Genomic DNA, 16,888 nt, shown 5'->3' with positions numbered 1-16,888 from the left:
TAATTGCAAATAATAAATCCCCAAAATTTGAATTTTAATAAGCAATTTACGCTCGCGAAGGAAATTAATGATAAATGCCTGAAGACCTGTATACCAAATGTTTCTGAGGTCGGTGATTTCTAATTTCTGTGCAATATGTGCAATACGTGATTAAATCTTCATTTTCAGGAAATATTAATTTGATCAAATTAAAATATATATTTATAGTTATTATACGAACTATAAAATATATATTTATAGTTCGTATATTTCCTGACATATATTTCACATAATCATCTTTTACATAGTCATTGTTGCAAAAAATTTAAATGTACCATCGAAGTTTTAATTACATGAGAAACATCATTATACTTGTTTCTATGGAAGGCAAAAAAATATATATATCAAATTGTTTTAATTAGACATTTATAGATTTTTAAAATTTTATATCTTAAATCAAACACACCTATAATTGAATATATTATAGATGTTTTAAAGGTAATGGATATTTTAATTAAAATCCAATTATTATAAAATGATCATAATTTGAAATTAATAAAATACAAGAAAGATACAATTTATTAACCAAAGGAAGAAACAATATATTTACGTTACTTACATCACCAAAAGTAGCGGTGGCTAAATGGAATAACTTTCCTGCTGTGATCTTAATTACGTTATTCGATCGGGTAATTATAATCAGAATGTGATCACATGCATTTATGTGATATAGGTTATACCAATCAATCATATATACCATTTCTCGATAGGTATGCGCTAATTTGACATAAAGTTTTATATGAGTATAAGAATTCGATAATTTGGATTAAATTAAATAGATAATGTTAAATAAAACGAAAATATTTAAATTTTAGTTAAAAATGAGACAATTTGATTTAAAAAATTATATAATGAAAAATTATAATTTAATAAAAATTTTTCATATTTTACTCTTTTTTTTAAATATTGATTCCATTGTTAAGAAAATATTGAAACGTGATTTTTTGTTTCAGTATATTTTAAATTTCGACATATTACCTGTTCTGTGATAATTTTTCCGATGTAGCAGAATATAAAAATATTGAAACATTGATACATATATACAAAAAGATAAGATGTTATTTTTGATGTATCAAGTGTTTCCCATGCCTACACAGTTAAAAAATTTGTGTTGAAAGAAGAGGGTCAATAAATTTTTCGGCCCGTTTTTTGGCCCCGATTCGATTTCCAGTAAATAATTTTTTTGTATCGTATAATCGTTAGAAATGTCAAAAATGATTATATGAACAGAAATTCAATTCATAAATGCTTAATTAATTAGAATTAATTTTTGATGTAAGATATGGGCAATTGAGAGCAAACGCAGTTATTTTAGCATATATCTATTTATGTATAATAATAGCAAATAATAAGTTTATAATATTATTTCTTTATTAATACGACCGTTTCGACTTTTGTTTAAGTTATCTTCAGCGTATTGTTATAAATATATTACTGCTTATAATTTTCTTAATTTGAAGTCTTCATTATTTGGTGGGTTGAGATAATTGCCTTAATTAATTATTTGTCTAGATATCACACACTATAATACACTGAACTCTTTTCATGGCGAAATGTGAACGAATAAAATATTTTCGTTCATTATACTGCTCTACTATCATATTAACGTCATTTTAGACTATCTATCGTACACTTATATTTCTACCTATACTTTTGATGTGTATCTATGTGTTAAGAGTATAAGTAGAGAATGTATAAATTAAAAAATGCATTATGAGCTGTATTCATTTTCGTGTTAAAGACGAATAGACAGTCTAAACTGACGTTAATATAATGGCAAAGCAGTATAATGAGCAACAATATTTTATTAATTTACTTATTAATCACGAAAGGAGCTGTGATATATATATCTATAGATTAATAACACAGGCCTGCGAAAATGAGACTTTGGAAAGTCCACCCGGTAAAAAATTTTTTATACATTAATATGTATAAATATGTATAAACATACATAAACACACATAAATATTCATAATCATAAATAATTATATATGAAATATGTACTTTCTTTCTTTTGTAAAATTACTTTTTAGTGTACTAAACATAATAATAATAATATTGAGAAAACATCAAAAATAGTTAATGGGACTATTTCCGCATTGTTTGTTTTAGAAAAAATCAAGTTTGGAAGAATGTAAAAAAATTTGCTCATACATAACTATGTATAATTTTACATGCAATTATATATGAGCAATTCTTTTACATTTTTCCAAACTTGATTTTTTTTTTAAAACAATGCGAAAATTTTTCTTTTAATTATTTTTTATGTTTTCTTCTTCTTATTATTATTATTTTTGGTACACTAAAAAGTAATTTTACAAACTAAAGAAGGATGTATAAACATGTATGAACATATCTCATACATAATTATATATGTTCATGAATATTGATATATGTTTATGTATGTTTATACATATTTATATATATTCATAAAAAAATTTTTTATCGCAGGCACTGATATGTATTATTAGAAATGGTTTCTGACGTAATTTTTTGCGCTGCGCCCTAATATGACTACAGAAATTGTTTATCACGTCAGGATTTTGAGATATTCTAACCTAAAAGTGCAAAAATGGCCGTTTTTTTACATCTTCAGATTACAATAACTTTGAAACGAAGATACCCGTTGATTTGGCTAATAGATTCAGATTCGTCATGAAAAAATCTACAGAAATGCATATTATATGTATTTCCAAAATAGTACAATATTTACAATTACAGGAATAAATTGTATATTAACAAATTTCATGTTCTTTAGTAGCTAAACACCGAACGCTTCACTGGACTGATTTTTTTACACTTTATATCACAGGATTTTTTTGGGTCGCTAATTACGAATTTAAAGTCGAAATGTAAACGTTCAAAATGGTGAATTCAATATGGCGATTCAAAGCTTAAAAAATCGTTATAATAATTAAGCTTTGAATTCAGCTTTGAAACGCCATATTGGATTCACCATTTTGAATGTTTAAATTTCGATTTTAAATTCGTAATCAGCGACCTAAAAAACCCTTGTAATATACAAAGTATACAAAAATCAGTCCAATTAATGAAGCATTCGGTGCTTATCTATTAAAGAATACGAGAAATTTGTTAATATACAATTTACCATTTTGGAAATGATTTTTTAATGACAAATCCGAATCTATTGGCAAAATCAACTGATATCTTCAGGTTTAAAGTTATTGTAATTTGAAGATGTAAAAAAACGGCCACTTTTGCACTTTTAGATTATAGAACATCTCAAAATTCTGACGTGCTGGACAATTTCTGTGATTAGATACGGATTCAGAGCAAAAAATTATGTCGCAAACTACTCTTACATCTTAGTGGACCAAATCTAGTAGGCCTATGTAATTAAATAAGTCTTTATGGATCGAGTTTTTTCTTATATAATTATTTTTGACATTTCTAACGATTATACAATACAAATAAATTGTATAATGAAAAGGTTTGGGGTCTAAGAACAGCCTTCTTCTTCTTTAATATATTTTACGTATCTAATGACTTACTCGAAATTTTGTATAATTTTAACACTGGATGGAATATGTTAAAGAGTAATGTAAATCTTATGTAACAAATTAACACTGCAAGCAAGACATTTAGACACAATTGGAAAAAGTTGGTGAAAGTATGTTTTGTGAATAAAATTAACATTTATAATATATACTGAATTAACACGTACTTTTTATTCATTTATCCTAGAATTTACGCTCTGAAATACATTATTTTATTTTTATATTATATTAAATGTTTTCCTACTAATTGTAAATTGTGTTTCTTTAATACTAAGAAATATTAAATATCAACAAATGTTCAAACAACACACTCACAAATTAACACATGAATCAATCATTCAACACAAGAGCTTTAAAAATATCTGATTTTAACATAAATACAGAATGTTTTCACACTGTAAAAACTAAAATATGAATTCATCTTTATCGTATGATTTAATGTTTTTTGTATGTATTTTGTAATATAATTGCGATTACCTTCTTGTGAATAAATCACATTTTGATGTGTTTAATAAGATTTTCTTACATTTCTAGTATATCATAATAGCATAATATTCAAGCAAGCATATGACTATCGTATCCAATTAATTCCGCAAGAGAAATTTTATTCATAATACTTTCCACTTGTGATATGAAACTGAAACGTACATGTATAAAATATGCTAAAATTTTTTTAATAAATAAGCTGTCGGTACGCTCTGAACTTACACTTTTCAAATACACATTTGACAACAGATTTTTTTTAGTAATCTGTAAAAAAAGAAAAATGGATTTAAGTCATTTGACATCATTATTAATTTTATTGTTGAAATTGAATTTATTCTAATTTCAACGCAAATATTTTAATTAAATGATTGTTTAAAAATTTGTAAATCAGGCACGTTATCGGTTGCATTATAAAAGTCTCGTTGCCGATGGTGATGATAGTAGTATTTATCGATTGACCGAAACTATACAATAGGCAACCGCCCTGCATCATTATCCCACAAATTATGGTAACGAAATAGCTGAACTAGGCATGTTGTAGCATTATTTTACGATCATCGAACTTCTATATAATACCAATCTGCCTCCATATGTCTCACCACTACGCTTAAACAGCACCTAATAATCTATCGAGCCCATAACTCTATGAAGCAATGACACAATGGCACTCAATTTTAGTTTAATAATCTTTTTCTTAAATAACACAATAAACGGTATCATGTTGGACGCTACTATGCTTGAACCAATGAAAATTTGTAATAATTTCAAGATTTCCAACATCAATATATTTGTGGCCACGCACCGATTGGTTTGAGAAACCAATCGCCTCTGACTGGTTTACATGATAGACGTTACGTGAAAATATCAATCTATATAGAAGCACTCTTATTCTAAGACGAGGAGGATATATTCAATCGATATATTTGCTCGTTAAGAGTTTCTATTGCTCGAAGTTTGACAAGGGGATGCTCCGGAGTGACCCTCACCGATTTCAATGGAACTTGGCAGGATTGTAGAGTGTATTCCCCTGAATAAAACTCACCCCCCATTTAGGCGTAGACGGTCTACCGTTTCCGAGATATTTCAATATTAAAGTTGATAACGGCATTTCCTTTAGAATTTATTAGAACGTTCATGTTGAAAGTAATTATAAAATGATTAACATCATTAATCTTCGACTACTGCTACGAATCTTTTGATCCTGAGCGAAAATTTTAATCGTGACTAAACCTAATTAGCACTTATGTACTAATGGAGATACTTACGATTGATATGTACGGCTGTGCGATTTTAAATTGTACGTAGAAAAACTTCAAACTTTTGTTCATCGGTATTGATGAAGATCAGTACTCCAGATTTTTTATACTTTAGATAGAACGCTTTGCTCTAAAAATTTTAGATAAGTTTCAGACAAAGCTTCTCCGCTCAAAATTTTTCGGATTTTCCTGTAAAACTCTTGCTACATATGCATTACTTACATCACTAAAAGTTGCGATGAATAAATAGAATAAAACTTTCCCTGTGATCTTAATTATGTTATTCGATCAGGCGATAATCAGAATGAGACCACGTGCAGTTTTGTAGGTTGTACCAGTCAGTCGTATGTGCCATTTCCCCAATACGTTTGCACTAACAAATTGATAGAAGAATTATATGAAAATAATTTAACAATTATATTAATAAAATGTTAAAAATAAATGTTTAGTTTCATTAAACGTTAGGTAATTATATTCTTTTAATTAATATAAGAATACTATATCCACTCTTTTTTTAAACATAGCTGTGTTGAAAAGACAAAGCAGCTCAGTGGTTCTTTATTATAATATGTTTCGGTTTATTGTAATATGATATCTTATTGTAATATGATATCTATATAATACATTTTTAATAACATAGATTTATTGAAAAATTAAAGGTAGGGTCTAATGGTCGCGTTCATTTATTTTACAATTATTTGTATTGATAATTTTCTTTGTGATTTTCTTTGCTGATTGGATTATACTTTTAGATGTAGTGAAATGGTTCTACTTCTACTTCTACCTTAATAAAGAAAACCTCTATAACACATGTAAATAAAATATTATGTATTGAATGTGGTCATTGAGTGAATTATCAAAAAATATCAAAATATTAAAGACATTTCAGTTATATCAATTCTGTTATTCTTAACGACAGATTGATACCGTTATGTTATTGTTGCGGAGATGTTATGTATGGTAAAGAAACTGCGCAACGACAACATAACGATACCGAAACTTCGTTAAGAATTACAGAATCGAGATATAACGTAGAGGAGAAGGTAGTATTATGGCACTCCAGTTATTATACATTTCACATAATAACTTTGTTAATAATCAATATTTAAGTTTAAAACTTGACAATTACATTTGTTAAATAGTTGTTGAATCAATTCTGGACTCAAAGTTATGAAATATTTATTACTTAGGACACTATTAATAAAAATGTGGCGACATTGCATAATAACTCGAAGAAAAATATAGATGGTAATGTGGCCTTCCATAAAAATAGCCTTAAAAAATTAGTTTTGTTTAGAAAATATTTGTTACAAAATTAACAAAAAAGTAAAACATTTTAAAATACATGCAAATATCTTATTAATTCTGCAAGAGAAAATTTGTGCATAATACTTTCCACACGTGATATAAAATTGAAATATATAAATATAAAAAAATTCTTTTTATAAATAAGTTGTTCGTATTAAATTGATACTTTTTTTAATATTATGACAAAACTCTCTTTTAGTAATTCCAAAAAGGAGAATGAATTTACCTTCATTTTAACAAAAATATTTATTTTAAATTAATGATTAAATTATTCTAAAAGATTTGAAAGTTCTGAGATATATGATGAGTACATTTCTTAACATGTGCGTGGAAAATACCTTAATATGCTTAGATGATGTTCTACAATAGCACCAAATTTTCGTTCCGTATCATTTTCCTTCTCCTGATTTTCAACAAATTCATGTAGCCACGCGTACAGTACGTTCAGCTGGCCACAAGCATGTATCGGAAAGACAGTAACCAAATTATTACTACTATGACTACAAACTAGTACTGACAAAGGGACTCGCTATGAATATTGTTAAGTTCTGCAGAATCGATTTTATTTACAGGGCTAAATCGTGTATTTATAATTTTCCTGTAAATTAGACAAGTCGTTGGATACATTGTAAAAGTCTCGTTGCCTATGACGATGGTTGTAGTTTACATCGATTTCTCTAAACTGAACAGGAAGAAACCGCTCTGTATCATTATCCCACAGATGATGGTGACGAAGCGGCCGAACTTGGCATGCGTTGCAACATCATTTTATGTTTGTCAATCCTTTGTACGTGACTCCAATTTTCTTCCATATGTCGTATTAATGTGCGAATGTCATCGCTGCGCTTTAGCAACACCCAATAATGTATCGAGCTTATTACTGTGAAATGTGATCCTATGGCATTTAATTTTTGTTTGATATTATCTCCAGCTTCAAATGACACATATAACATACACGAAATAGTTACGGTTGATACCATGCTTGAGCAAATGAAAATGTATAGTATTTATATCATAATTTTGTACAATGAACTCGATGTATTTATTTATGGCCACGTACCGATTGATTTAAGAAGCCATCGATTAAATTGTAAATTGTAATCAGTATGTTTCTTTAGTCTGTCATTTTCTAGTACATATTTGAAATTTGACATGATCGCTGCACGAAAGCACACGGTATACTGTCACGCATAGACAACTCATTGTGTCAGAACATACAAAGTGCCTGCACCAATCTTCAAAAGAATTTAGTTCGTCTAACGTTATAAAATTATTTTGTGAGAGGGGTGTATGTTCAATCGCGATATAATTGTTCGTTCAGAACTTCTAATGTCCGAGAAGTCTGAGAGAATATCGTATGTTATAAGGAGTGTAAGGATAGATTTGCGGAAATGTAAAGTACTTTAATTTAACAGATTTTTTTTATTTGATAATGTATTTTAATGTATTTCTTATACTGATTAACAGAATAAATTTCTAGAGTTTTTATTATTTATCAATGCTGATGAGGAATTAAGTTATCTTGAACTATATATAGAAATTAGTATAAATGATAAAAATATATGATATTGAAACATATCTGTATGAAGAAATAATTTAAAATATATTAGCAAATTTTTTATTTTACCATTACATTTCCATTTTTCGCTTAAATACACTTACTTGTAATTATTTATAATAAACAATCAATATATACGATTGCAAACGGCAATCGTGATACTTATTCAGTTCAATGCTTCCTACCACACACTATCAATCTATGTTTAGCATGATGGTTACTTTATGAAAGTACGCAATGCGCTCTCACAACTGGATAGTTCATTGTGTCAGAGTTGAATGTAAAGTAGCGCCTGAGCAAGCCCTCGAAAAAGTTTGATAAATAGTCTGATATTACAACTTGCTTCGAAAGGGTTATCGATCAATAATTGCTTGTCACGAATTTATAGTACCAGTTATAGAAAGAGAATATCGCGTGTCCCGAAGAGAATAAATTCGTAGAAATGAATGTACTTTAACTACCTGTTATGTTGTCTTTATTCGGTTATATGCAATCCTAATCTTTTTATTGTTAAAAAGGTAAATATATAATATTGTTAAAAAATAAATATATAATTTCTTTGTATATGAAAATTAAGCTTTCATGTCTTCTCTATTTGTGTTATTCGATCAATTTTCTATTTCATATAGAAAATTAGTACTTCTCAAATGGAAATTATCATTAAGCATGAGAAAAATCATATGATATTGTACAGTATACATCTTCGAAAATTATATATTAATGAGTCATTATGTCAATTTTGACATAATCATAAAATTTATTTATTAATTTTTGTTGCATTGTGTCTCATACAGAATATAGGACATCTACCTCTCTGTTTTCTTTGATATCGTTATGTTCTTAAGACTTATTATATATACATGAATACAATAAGTACGTAATATTATTATCAATTGATCAATTAATGAATTTAAGTCCAGCCAAAATTGAAATTTTTATTAAGAATTTCTTGAAGGGAAAATGATTGTAAACATTTCTTGAAAATCTTTGTATTAATGTCTTTAAAGTCACTGATTTTTAATTTCAAATTTGTGCCATAAAATATTAAATACTTTTTTCAGATTATAATAATTTGTTCTATATAAAACATATAATATGTATATTTTTAACTTACGTTTTACGCAATCACTTATTACATAGTCATTGTTCGCAAAAAATTTAAATAGACCATGGAAGTTTTAATTACCTGGAATAACAATAGACTTACTTATTTCTGCAGAAAGCAAAAATAATATATATTACATTTTAAAAGTTACAAATTTATAGATTTATTAAAACTTGACATTGAATTTAAATACACGCGTATGATAGAATGTGTGAATGTTTTAAATATAATGTATAATTTAATTGAACAGTACAATTTTGTTATAAGATGATCATAGTTTGAAATAAAGTACAAGGAATGTATCAAATGAATGTATATCAAAGATACCAGAAGGTTTGCGACAATTAATGGCATTAGCAATGAATAAAAGTATGGCGATAACCCGCAAACCTTCTGGCATCTTTGTAGATACCCGTGAAAGCTTAAAAAGCGTTACAAGAAATATAAAATTCATTAACTAAAAAGAACGATACTTTTTATTAATTACAAGAAGCAAAAAGATATATATACATTACTTACATCACCAAAAGTTGCGATGGATAAATGGAATAATTTTCCCGCTGTGATCTTAATTACGTTATTCGATCGGGCGATAATCAGAATGAGACCCCGTGCAGTTTTGTGGTGTAGATTATACCAGTCAGTCATATATGCCATTTCCCCAACACGTTTGCACTAACAAATTGACAGAAGATTTAAATTTTCTATGAAAAGAATTTGACAATGTAAATTAGTATGATGTTAAAGAGAAATATTTGGTTTCATTAAAAGTTAAGTAAGGGAAAGGAGGAGTAAGATGACGATCTTAAGGTTTATTGATTCTTCTTTATTTCTGTGATGACATAAAAAGAATGTTTTTTTTTCAGATTTACTAAAGCCTTAGTTATTATATGTAAAATGAACTATATGTTAAATAAATATGTTAAATAAATAATTAGATTTTTGAAAAATTTTCATGTTTTAAGAATATGTCAGTTTTATAATCTTGCTCACTACTGAAAGTCATCTTGTTTGCAATTATTGTGTTTATTTATTCATTTAATAAAAATATTGCAAGGCGAATAATAAAGAATATTGTTATGTTATTCTATACATTCTTACCTATACTATACTATACTATGATTTCATAACAAAAGTGAAAATATCTGCTATAATTATTTCATTATTTATAAACTAACAGCAAAGAATTATATATGAGTGCATCCTAAACGTATTTCTTATTATATTATTTTCTTTTCTAAAAGTATTGAAATCAAATAATACAAGAGATGAAATACAAGAGATGATTCGCTATTATTATTCAAAGCTTTTAATGAATTCAGTATCGACTCGTCAACTGTTTTTAACTTGTAATCTAACTAATATTAGCAATTCGTTATCTTTTTCACTTTGCAATCGTTATCTTATTCCCCTTTCTCCTAATTAATTGTGATATTTTTTTCTATAAATATATTTTATTCCACGCCATTCTGTTGGCTGCGTCCAACAGACAAAACAGCTCAGTAAGCGCTCGAATCAGTGATTCTTCATTATTATATAAATCCTTACTCTAATACGTTTTAAATATAAATTCACATTAAAATATTAAAAGCATGAACCAAAGACCGCATTTGTTTATTTTGCAACTTGATAGTTTTTTTCGCGCTGTTAGGATTATATTTTTAGATCTAGAGGAATAGTTCTACTTCAGCAAAAAAAACCTTCCAACATCTATATTAAAATATTATGTTGTATGCGGTCATTGACTGAATTACCAAAAAATATTAAAATCTGATATTTCTTGGTTTCAATATCTTTCTATTCTCGACCTGTTCTGTAATAATCTCTCCGATGTAGCAAAATATAAAAATATTGAAACCCATCGATAAATATATAACGACGTAAGATGTTATTTTGGCGGTATCGAACGATTCCCAAGCCTAAAAGTTAAAATAATCTTATTTTTGCTGTATTTTATATGGTTTTCAGTACATATCTTAATTATAATAGAATAGTAATATATTTTCCTACATTATATATTTATATTAATAATATATTTCCGTTTCATAAATAAATGATATTTAAATGTATTTTGTAAGATTTTTAAATTTTTATGATCGTTAACCTACCATAATAGTATAATATCCCATTAAACACAAGACTATCGTGCATCCCATTAATTCTGCAAGAGAAGCTTTGTGCATAATACTTTCCACACGTGATATAAAACTGAAACGTATAAATATAATAGAACTCTTCTTTTTCATAAATAAATTATGTATATATTGAATTGATGCTTTTCATGAACACAATGACAAGATCCTCTTTTAGTGATTTAGAAAAAGGAAATGAATTTATCTTTATTCTAACAAAAATATTTATTTTAATGATTAATTAACGATTAAATTGTTGTAAAAGATTTGAAAAGTCTGAGATATAAGCTGTGTATATTTTTTAGCGGTGTTTGCATGTGAATTACCTCAATATTCTTAGATGATGTTCTACAATTGCGGTTAATTTTTGATTTATATCATTTTTCTTCCGATTTTCAACAAGTTCATGTAGCCACGCATATAGCACATTCAGTTGACCACAAGCATGTTTCGCGAAGACGGCAGCCAAACTGCAAGCACCAACAGTAGAGAAACTCGCTACGAACATTGTTAGATTCTGCAGAATTAATACGATCTCATTCACAGGACTAAATCTCGTATCGATGATCTTGCTGTAAATTGGACAATTTGTTGGATGCGTCTTGAAAGTCTCGTTGCCAACGATGATGGTCGTAGTTTTCATCGATCTCCCTAAACTAAACAGAAACAAACTGCCTTGCATAAACACCGCGCAGATTATGACAATGAAGCGGCCGAACTTGGCTTGTTGTAGCATTATTTCACGATCATCGAACCCCTGTATGAGATTCCAATCTGCTTCCATATGTCGTATTAACTTGTCAATGTCATGACTACGCTTGAGCAGCACCCAATAATGTATCGAGCCCATAGCTCTGTGAATCAGTGGTGCCACGGCGTTCAGTTTTTGCTTGATATTGTCTGCTTCAAATAACACATATAACAAACACGGTATCGTTGTGACTGCTATCACGCTTGAACAAATAAAAATTTGTAGTAATATCATGATTTTGTACACTGAACTCGGCGTATTTATTCGTGGCCACGCACCGATTAGCTTCAGAAACCATCGATTAATTTGTAAGCTGTAATCGATATGTTTTTTTGGTATGTCGCTTTCTGGCGCACGTTTGGAATTTGACATGATCACTGCACGAAAGCACACGGTGTACTGCCACCACGGATAGAAAACTCATTGTGCCAGTGTATGAAGCGCCTGCGCCAATCTTCAGAAGAGTTTGGTGATCGGTCTAACGTTAAAAAGTTACTCTGAGAGGGATGTACGTTCAATCGATATAATTGTTCGTCCAGAGCTTCTATATAGAGCTCCGAAGTTTGAGAGGATATCGCGTGTTATGAGCGGTATTAGGATTAATTCGTAGAAGTAACATTGAAAGTTTTTTAATAGATTTTTTTATTTGATAATGTATTTTAATCACGTATTTCTTATATTGATTGATCGAATAAATTTCTATAATTTTATTGTTTATCAATGGCAATATAAATTAGATTATCTTGAAATGTAAAAATTATTATAATTGATAAAAGTATTTTATATGATATTGAAACGTAACTATATGACAAAATGTTCTAAAATATATTAGTAACCCTGGCGGAAAGTTATTACGAAAAACTACATAGATTAAGACAATATCTTAGAAATTCTTAGTTTTTCGTAAATATTTTTTTCCGCCAGGGAAATTTTTAATTTTACCACTACATTTCCGTCTTCCACTTATATGACAATATACTTAATTGTAATCATTTATTCCGATTGCAAATTGCACACAATCGTGATACTTACTCAGTTCAACGCTTCCTACCACACACTACCTATCTGTGTTTAGCACGATCACTTTATGAAAGCACGGAAGACGCTCTCACAAATGGGTAGTTCATTGTGTCAGAGTTGAATGTGAAGTGGCGCCATAGCAAGCCCTCGAAAAAGTTTGATAAATAGCCTGATATTACAACTTGCTTCGAAAGGATTACCAATCAATAATTGTCTGTCGCGAATTTATAGTACCAGTTATAGAAAGAGAATATCGCGTGTCCCGAAGAGAATAAGTTCGTAGAAATGAATGTACTTTAACTACCTGTTATGTTTGTCTTTATTCGGTTATATGCAATCTTACTTCTTTTACTGTTAGGAAGGTAAATATATAATTTCTTTGTACATGAAAATTGAGCCCTCATATCTTCTATTATTTATGTTGTTTGACCGATTTTTTGTTTCTTATAGAAAATTAGTATTTCTTAAATGGAAAAATGATTATAACCATGAGAAGAATCATAAGATATTTTATAATAAATTTTTTCAAATTATATATTAATGACACATTATGTACATGACACATGTATGACACGATTTTGACGAATCATAGATTTTATTTATTAACCTTTATTGCATAGTGTCTCATACAGAATATAGGGTACCTATTTCTTTGTAGATTTTCCGTATTTTATAATTTAATAATTGATAGTTATCGGTACAATGAACTTATACTTTTCATGAACACAATTGACAACAAATTTCGTTTTAATAATCTATATGAAAAAAAAATAAATTTTAATACAAATACTTATTTTCAAATTATTAGTTATTAATTCATATAATTATTTAGAAATTTATTATAAGACAAGAGGATATGAGTTTTTTTAATGAATGCCTGCTTGTGAAATACCTCAATATTCTCAAATGATGTTCTACGATAGCAGCCAGTTTTTTGTTCAGTTTTATCATTTTCCTTCGCCTGGTTTTGAATTAGTTCATGTAGCCACACGTAAGCACGTTCAACAGACCACAAGCATGTATCGCGAAGACAGCAGCCAAACTGCAGCTACCGACAGTATAGAAACTTACTGGTATTAGTGTCATGTTTTGCAGGACCAACGCGATTTCATTCATAGGAGTAAATCTCGTATCGATGATTTTGTTGTAAATTGGGTACGATATTGTATATGTTGTTTCATTGCCGATGGTGATGGTTACAGTTCTTATAGATTGCACGAAGATGAACAATACACAATCGCTCTGTAGCATTATCTTACAGATTATGGTAATGTAACGGCCATACTTGACATGTTGTAGAATCACGTCACGTTCGTCGATTCTTTGCATGAGGCTCCAATCTGTCTTCATAAGTATTAATTTTTGAATATTATCTCTACGCTTGAGCAACACCCAGTAATGTATCGAGCCCATATATATAGCTCTATAAAGCAGCGGCCTCATGGCATTCAACTTTTGCTTGATATTGTTTGCTTCAAATAACACATATGACGTATCATTGGGACTGCTATTATGCTTGAACAAATGACAATTTACAGTAATGTCATGATTTTGTACACTGAACTCGGCATATTTATTTGTGGTCATGCACCGATTGGCTTGACGGACCATCTATTAATTTGTAAATTGTAATCGGTATTTTTTTATTTTTGATATGTCGCTTTTTGATACACGTTTGGAATTTGACATAATCACTGCACGTAAGCACACGGTGTACTGCCACGGATAGACAATTCATTGTGCCAGAGTATAAAGAAACGTCTGCACCAATCTTCAGAAGAGTTTGGTGCTCGATCTAACGTTACAAAGTTACTCTGACAGGTACGTATATTCCATCGATAATCGTTCGTCTAGAGTTTTTATTGTCAGATGTCTGAGAGAATATTGCATGTCACGTGGAGTGTAAGGTATATATTCGTGAAAGTAACAATAAAAAGGTGCTTGAACTTGAACTTAGCAGATTTTCTTGATTTGATATGTTATAATTATATTTTCTTATATCAATTTTCAAGGCAAGTTAATTAAATGGCGATAAAAATTAGAATATTTTGAAGTAAAGAAAATATTATAAATATAAATGTGGAAATCAGAAAAATATATTGCATTAATTTTTTAGTAACTTTATGGCCAGTAATCCTATACCATTCTAACGTTATAATTAATTTTATTTGTTAAACATTTACACTGTAAGTATATTAAAAGTACATTAAAAGTATATTAAATTGTAAATGTGTATGTCATACAATTATTAATATTATTTATTAATCCTTTACTACGATTGTGAATCTTCGAACTACTAGAGTAAAAATTTTAGTCGGTTGACTCCATGTATGGTTGATCCGACGAGGTTCTAAATCTAAATTGTACGTAAAAAAACTTTGTTCTTTATTGATCGTTCAATCGCGGAGATTCAGTACACAAATTCAGTAGATACTTCATACAGGATAGTTTAGAAATCTTATTCGTGTCATTATAACGTTCATAAGAAAAATATATTATAAAATATTAGTAGATATCTTTGAAAGTATGTTAATATGTGATTTATAATGTTGATTTTTACGTGATTATTGATCTTATTATTAAGTTGTTTTTACGCGCATAATATTCCATATATTATAGTATATATGACCTATATATTTGTTTGGAATTTTCCTATGTTTTACAATGTCATAATTGCTTGTATTTGTATGATTATTTTCAAAGTATAAAACATAGGATACATACATATTTGATATTGTTATGTAAGTTATATTTCTCCCTAAAAACATGAGCAACATAAATATTTTATTATTTTATTTCAACACATATTATAAGAACATAAGCCGAGCCAAAATTAAAATTTTAACAAGAAATTCTTGCTTGAAGTAATATGATGATGATGCCTGAAAATAATCTATATTGGTGTTTCTCAGGTCAGTGATTTTTAATTTTAGAGAAACAAATCGTTAAATTTTTTTTCGGGATATACTGATTTGTTCTATATAAAATATATAATTTGTATATTTCTTAACTTATATTTCACATAATCATCTTTTACATAGTCATTGTTCGCAAAAAATTTAAATATACCATCGAAGTTTTAATTACCTGAAACAATAGTACACTTGTTTCTGTACACTGAGAAAAAAATATTTCATTGAATTGATTGAAATTCTGGTGGAAAATGGACATAAATGGTGAAAAATCCAGAATTCTGGTTAAGTCTACTAAACTTCCAATTAAATCTAATAGAAATGTAGATTTAACTAAGTAAATTCTGAATGTTGATTATCTCAATTAGAATTCTAATAGATTTAAGTAGAAATCTAGTAGATTTAATCAGAATTCGGGATCGTTCATTTTCCACTTTAGAATTCCAATTAATTCAACCAAATATTTTTCTCTGTAGAAAGCAAAGAAAATGTATTATATATATTGTATATCAAATTCTATAAATTAGACACATTTACAGATTTTTAAAAATTTGATATCTTAAATCAAACACATTCATGTAATTGAATGTATGGATGTGTTAAAGGTAATGGATGTTTTAATTATATATTATAAATTGTAAAATAAAAAAAGTGCAATCATTATAAGATGATCATAATTTGAAATTAATAAAGTACAAGGAAATTGTATAATTTATTGACCATAGAAAGGAACGGTATATTTGTATTACTTACATCACCAAAGGTTGCTATGGATAAATGGAATAACTTTCCTGCTGTGATCT

At 28.3% G+C, this 16,888-nt stretch overlaps 2 protein-coding genes and 1 pseudogene across 2 annotated transcripts; all 3 read right to left on the bottom strand.

Annotated features, from left to right (window-relative positions):
• Positions 1–430: 430 nt before the first annotated feature.
• LOC108727515 (uncharacterized) lies at positions 431–7,761 on the bottom strand (annotated as a pseudogene).
• A 1,536-nt stretch (positions 7,762–9,297) lies between these two features.
• LOC108727526 (odorant receptor 4-like) lies at positions 9,298–12,525 on the bottom strand. The gene is made up of 5 exons (XM_018455679.1): positions 11,729–12,525; positions 11,379–11,478; positions 11,079–11,189; positions 9,790–9,945; positions 9,298–9,351 (listed from the first exon to the last, which is right to left on the bottom strand). The coding sequence occupies exons 1-5, from the start codon at positions 12,523–12,525 to the stop codon at positions 9,298–9,300; spliced, it is 1,218 nt and encodes a 405-aa protein (XP_018311181.1).
• Positions 12,526–14,145: 1,620 nt separating this feature from the next.
• LOC108727514 (uncharacterized) lies at positions 14,146–14,760 on the bottom strand. Its single transcript, XM_018455666.1, has one exon. It carries the CDS (start codon positions 14,758–14,760, stop codon positions 14,146–14,148), a length of 615 nt encoding a protein of 204 aa, XP_018311168.1.
• Between the last annotated feature and the right edge of the window lie 2,128 nt (positions 14,761–16,888).

This window comes from Mycetomoellerius zeteki, unplaced genomic scaffold (genome assembly GCF_001594055.1).
Source record: "Mycetomoellerius zeteki isolate Tzet28-1 unplaced genomic scaffold, Tzet1.0 scaffold502, whole genome shotgun sequence".
NCBI classification, from domain to species: Eukaryota; Metazoa; Arthropoda; class Insecta; order Hymenoptera; family Formicidae; genus Mycetomoellerius; species Mycetomoellerius zeteki.
This window is presented reverse-complemented; position numbering and strand designations above follow the sequence as displayed.